This window comes from Panulirus ornatus, chromosome 57 (genome assembly GCF_036320965.1).
Source record: "Panulirus ornatus isolate Po-2019 chromosome 57, ASM3632096v1, whole genome shotgun sequence".
In the NCBI taxonomy this organism is placed as follows: Eukaryota; Metazoa; Arthropoda; class Malacostraca; order Decapoda; family Palinuridae; genus Panulirus; species Panulirus ornatus.
The window spans coordinates 25,435,757-25,441,909 of NC_092280.1; the positions used below are offsets into that span (position 1 = coordinate 25,435,757).

General features: G+C 36.4%; 1 protein-coding gene across 6 annotated transcripts in view; it reads right to left on the bottom strand.

Annotated features, from left to right (window-relative positions):
• The window catches only part of LOC139766311 (ATP-binding cassette sub-family C member 5-like), an 80,881-nt gene extending 74,929 nt beyond the window's left edge, over window positions 1-5,952 (bottom strand). For 5 of the 6 annotated variants that reach the window (XM_071694784.1, XM_071694783.1, XM_071694781.1 and 2 more), the window contains exons 1-4: window positions 5,697-5,834; window positions 2,821-3,098; window positions 1,280-1,456; window positions 471-629 (exon numbers count right to left, since the gene is read on the bottom strand). In XM_071694784.1, coding sequence (XP_071550885.1) covers window positions 471-629; window positions 1,280-1,456; window positions 2,821-3,098; window positions 5,697-5,723 — 641 coding nt within the window. In that variant the 5' untranslated portion in view covers window positions 5,724-5,834. Of the gene's footprint in view, window positions 1-470; window positions 630-1,279; window positions 1,457-2,820; window positions 3,099-5,696 lie in introns of all 6 variants that reach the window. The other variant, XM_071694780.1, reaches the window with a different exon arrangement.
• Window positions 5,953-6,153: the final 201 nt, after the last annotated feature.

Genomic DNA, 6,153 nt, shown 5'->3' on the forward strand with positions numbered 1-6,153 from the left:
GCAAAATGCCAAATACATACTGTACTTAATATCTGTAAATTTCAATAATTCTTAATTCAAAATGCATCATTCCTATAACAACAGAGAAGACAAATACACTAAGAAAAGAAATTTTAAGGCTCCAGTAGACTCATATCTCTCATCTCTTAATGTACAAAAAATTTCATACAGAGTCACTAACATGCCTTACATATCATAAAAGTTCAGTCTTAAATATGACAATGTAACACTCAAAATAGTAGGGAATTGTGTTTATATCTCACCAAACTGATTGACTAATTAATCCGCACTCCTCCCTATGATTTTGGTAAATATGGAAAATCTCAACATGAAATCTATATATTTCTCTACGGCAAAAATAACCCCTTAATCATCAATCCAATGTTTTAAAACACTTGTTATATCACAAATCCAACCATTCTCTTTTTTAAATATAATCAAAATTTGCAAAAAAAAGTGTCGCTCGTTACCTGTCAGTATTGTAGTCACACATATCATATTTTGAGCAGATGGGAACATCTTCCTCTTTAAGACCTGTCTTATAAGCCTTCCACATAAGACTTGTAATCCATGAAAGGGTAGTGAAGCTATATAAACCAGCTTTATCAACAGGCATTTCATCCTTCTCTCTGAAAGGACAAAAGAAATCAAGACAGCAGCAATTTTTCACATACGCATAAAAAACTTTAAGATGTAGAAAACACATTGCGGTGAAATAGATAAGGTAAACAAATTACCTATATACCACAATGTGAATAACTCTAGTTGAATATCTGGCATGACTTTTAAGTTATACAATCTCTGTAAATTTACATATATTCATAAGATAATCAACAAATTGTCATATACAGTCAAAGATGATACAAATATCAAATCTGCACAATAATACTTCACTCAGAAAAAAATTTTCCCCACTGAGATATCCTGTTTTTTGAGTTTTTTGAGGAGGCTGTGTCAAGACAAGATGCAGACTGAGTGACAGAGGAGGGAGCAGAATTGAAGGAAGTGGATTAATACAGTGCTGAGTCATCAGCATATGAGTGCATTGGATTTTGTGGAGGAGACGAAATCATTGAAGAAAGGAGAAAAAGTGTAGGGGACTGGGCAGAACCATAAGGGACACCACTATTGATGGAGAAAAGGGGCAAGGATGATCCATCAACAACCATAGAGATAGATGAAGGAAGGAAGCCTTAAGAGGGTAGCTTTGGGACGAGACCTCGATGCTACACCCTGTCAAAGGCCTTAGAAATGTCAACAGTAACTGCACTTGACTTACTTAGGTGTTCTTCTGACAGGAATAAAATGCTTGAGTGATGTACGATAACGTAAAAATGATGGGTTGTGCTGGTACTTGATGGCTACTTCATCATACCGTTCATGGCGAAGATCACGTGCAATTGCAGTTTCATTAAGAGAAAATCCTCTTTCTAATGTACACTCCATTCCCATATATCTGGCAATGATAAATGTAATATGTAAAATGAAAATCATCAGTAATAAACTCAGCTTATCACCTTACTTTCTAAAGTCTATGTACTAACAACAACAACAAATACAAGTATCAGATGGTCAGACACATAAGACTCTAAATGAAAATCTTCAAGTTTCATACTTGCCATTTCTTACATTAGGGAGGTAGCACTGGAAGAATGGCTTTATTTGCTCACATCCATTCTCTAGAGTTCTTGTATCATGCACTGAAACCATAGTCCCAATGTTACGCCTCACAAACTTTCCCAAGGTTTCCTCTGATTTCACATGACCTGGGTCATCCTCTGTATAAATAATCACTCCAATTTCCTCTCTCCCACGCACATTTGTCACACCCCGAAATGTTCAGGCCCCAAATGTAAGCCTCTTTCATTTCATCCATCTACTTCTGTCTTCCTCTCTTCCTTGCTACCTCCACCTCTGACATTTATATCCAAAGGCAGTCTCTCTTCACTCACCCTATTCACATGACCAAACATATCCCTTATCCTATTATCCCAACTAACTGCACATATTGTCATCAGGTACTTGATTTCCAATACATCCACCCACTTGTATTCTTCTTCAAGTAGACCCAAAACTCAAGCCAATATAACAATGTCATGAGTGCTGTACCATCAAACATACTCATATCTGCCAAAACAAACAGAGACATCTCCTTCCACAAACACTCCTCAAAGCAACAAGGGCCTTTGTCCCCCTATCCACCACATGATTCCCATAGTTCCATCCACTATGTTTACTCTTACGCATCTAAAGCATTCCACTTTCTCCAAGCTCAGTCTCATACACAAAACCAACCTGTCTTACCATCCTGAATATCCTAATTTCCTTACTTTTATTCATATCAGCTATCAATTTACTAGTGGTTAACGAACAGTTTTGCAGGGTGTTTTTCAATACACTGAAATCAAATGACAAATATTCACTAAGGGATGTAAATACAAGTGCATGGTCAGAAAGAAGAATAAGGAAATTAGTGGAAGACACAGCAGCAAAGGGCAGTGATCATCAAAGTAAAGAAAGATACTGCAATGTGTATTAGGGGAGTACTGAAAGACTGCAGGAAAGAGAAAGAAAGTACATGGGTGACTGAAATTTCTTAAATCAATTGTCTGCATACCTGTGGAGATATTATGGTATAATGAGGAGGTTCTATGTATTTTTCTTTTCTATACAAGTCAGAACTGTAAAAGGTACATACAGATGAATAGCTCATGGAAGATTATAATTCATACCACACAAATTAATATAAAAATAAATCATCTCTATCAAATAATAAACAGAATTTGAATTTCTTATTTAGAACACAAAAAATTAAGCTACCCTTCATCCAGTGCATCATCAATGTCTTCATCTATACTGGTATCTACCCCATCTTCATCATCTTCATCCCCATCTTGTAACCCTTCTCTACTGCTAAACGCTACAGATTTTGTTTCTAATTGAGTTGGATATGATGAATGCGAGGAAGCTTTCTTTGAAGCACTGCCAGTGTCATTCTTTGGAATAGTATCTTCCGATGGAGAACCTTCAATGTCCAAAACTGTTGGTCCATGGTCATCTCCAGGATCATTCTGTGGCATCACCAGGGAGTCTTCAATCTACAAAGAAAATGCATATAAAATCAGCAGTGACACTAACTGATCTTTAGATGTGGTGTGGCCCACTAATAACTAAATGGACGGAGTTGTAAAGCAAAAAAATACTGGTGATTATTACAATTAAAAGTCTGCAGAATGGTGATGATCCACAATCCTCCAAAGACATCAAATACTTCAGAGCATTTCTTTTTTGAAAATAATAAAACATCAGAAAAGATCCTGAAGGAGTGAAAAAAAAATAGTCTTGTAGTTTGGCAGAGAAGTAATCAGTACACCAGTGGAGCTCTCACTTGGAAATAGCATTATTGCAGTGTGCAACTCTAGTGATTTCATGACTGAAGCAAAGCGAAGCTTGCCTGTTATCCCTAATATACTCAGAAAGACAAGACATATGGTACAATGAGTATTTTGTTTTGCCCATTTTACAAGAAACAGAATGATAGCTGTTCCTGTTGTTATATACAGATGATGCAGTATTGTTTACTAAACCTGAGGAGGTGTTGTATAGAATGGCACACCAGGATGATGCCAAAAGTGAATTTGAAAAAAGTAAGATAGTAGTTTCTAAAAGGTATGGGATATCACAGTGTAAGACCAGTTTACTTATTGAAGAACTGGGAGCTGTGGATGTTTAACCATTTGAGAGTGATAATCAGTAAGGATGGGACTGAAAAAGCTGAAGTTGAAAGTAGTCATGCAAAGGACAAAAATTGGGGGTGCATTCAAGACTGGTGAAAGGGAAAATTTATGCACAAAGCATGCATGAATTTTGCATGAAAGAGTATTTGCCCCAACACTAATGTATGGATGTAAACCCAGGTGTAAGTAGGTCAGTACTGGTGAAAAATAAAAGCTCTAGAGAGGGATAACTTTCATAGCAAAGCTGGAATATCATGAAGACGGACAGAATGAAAAGAAAATGTGTACAAAGGTCATGTCCTGAGGAAGTAACTAGAAAGATATGGAAGAAAGTATTTCATGGCATGGATGTAGGCTGGGGGAGGCATGGGGAGCCAGCCTCCCTCCCAGGGAAAAAAAGGAAAAACAAAATCTGCAGCATATTTTCCTTTCTTATTCATTTAGAATACATTTTTATATTTAGAAGATATTGAATCAAATCACATTGCTTTATCATATTCATTGGAATGCCTAATTTGTTGTGAAATCAATTTCCATGAACATCACATCATGTGTCAGAGGTACAACTCTGAAGTAGAAATAACAGGATGGTAGAGAGATAAAACTTATAACAGATCCAGGATATGAATTTCTAGTTATCTGAAAAGAAAGTACTGTAGTAATCACTATCAAACTGTAACTTTAGGAAATCTATGGGTCTCTGATTTTGTTCTTAAAAAATAGTCATACTGACTACATTTCTGTATTTGGAATGAACTGATGATCCGTGCATTATCACACATGAAACAATGGTTTTATTACTACTGTCACTGAGATAACCTGATTTAACCCGAGACAAATCCTGAAGCAATCTAAAAAAAAAAAAGTCAGATGTAAAACTTTCAACACACCATGTGTATTTACCGTATATTTTGCATAAAGTCCCTAGAAGAAAATTATCATGGGTTTTTCACTGAATAAAACCAGAGTGGCTAGGCATTTTCAGGGTATCTGAACTTGCAAAGAATCTTGTTTCTGAGTGAGAGACCTTTCTTAACAAAACATAACTCGTCCCGTCAAGGAACATGCTGTACAAGGAATTTGTAAGTACAGTACATGCCTGATCTCATCACACCAAAGGAGACATTGATAAGATGATGGTACAATAAAGAGCCTCATACTTAAAACTCAAGACAGGTGAACTAATCTACATGACTGGAGATAACACATCAAGTTAAAGGAATAGATTCGAAATCCAATTGTAAGCTAGAATTGACCTATTAATAAGGCATATAATGGAGGCACCGAATAAGCCAGCATAAGTTTACTACCCCAGTAGTCCCATACCAACCACCTCAATGACACAGTAGGGCATCACTGATATATAAAAAAATTTCCAAAGCGCTTACCTGTTTCGAAAAAGGTGGATTATTCTCTGATCTTCCAGCTACCATCGTGAAACTTTCCATCGTAGAATAAGTAACTCGTTTAAGCTTCTCAATCTATAGCAATGAACCAAGGAACAAATCTTTGATGTATGAATGACAAATTCTCTGAAAGCTCTGCTAGGTTGGGCTGAGGAATACAATATTTACTTTCAAGATAAGAGATTAAAGTACACGCTAAAAGAGGTTGATCATGGAGGGTTACAACTCCCACATGTTTGGACACATTACTTGACCATAATAGTCAGTCATAATAAAATCAAAGCTAATATACGATAAGCGAGGTTTTATTGGCTATTATGCATATCTCTCGACAACAGAAAAGACTTAGGAAAATATTACATCTAAAATCTGCCTTCACCCTATTCCTACTGGAACTGAGAATAAGGCTTTCAAATACGAAAATGTACCTCCTGACAAAGATAGACATCTGATCTGTGAATATTTACGCAAGTCACATGTTATTTAAGATACCTTTGCACTGTATAATCCCATGTATCACTTTAACACTTAACTGTTAAGTTGAATCACTTACAGTGCTAAAGACGCCATGCGATTCCATCACAATCGTTGAATTATGCTCACTAAACACACAGGCCCAGTTCTATGTCATCGTTTGTACGTGTCATCACCGATAAGTGTCAATATTTCCTCACCTTTCTGATAAGTGGACTTGGCAGTTCAACATTACCCTCCTGCTATACGGTCGGTATTAACTGTTCGTGGGGGTCAAGTGAAGCATTAGCCAGCCCAGCCGACCGCAAATCCGGATTGAAATCGGATTATGACGTCAAGTATCTTCAATACCGTTTTCGGAAAGCTCTTAGCTTTTTATTAAAAAAAGGTAAGACACCATAAAATAAAAATAATTCATATATAAAACCAGCTCGAAACGAATAAGAGTCTACAAAGAACAATAAAAATCGAGCAGCTTAAATCATAAGAGGTTACGATGTCGCTCTGGCATTTAAATATTAAGACATGGTTATCTC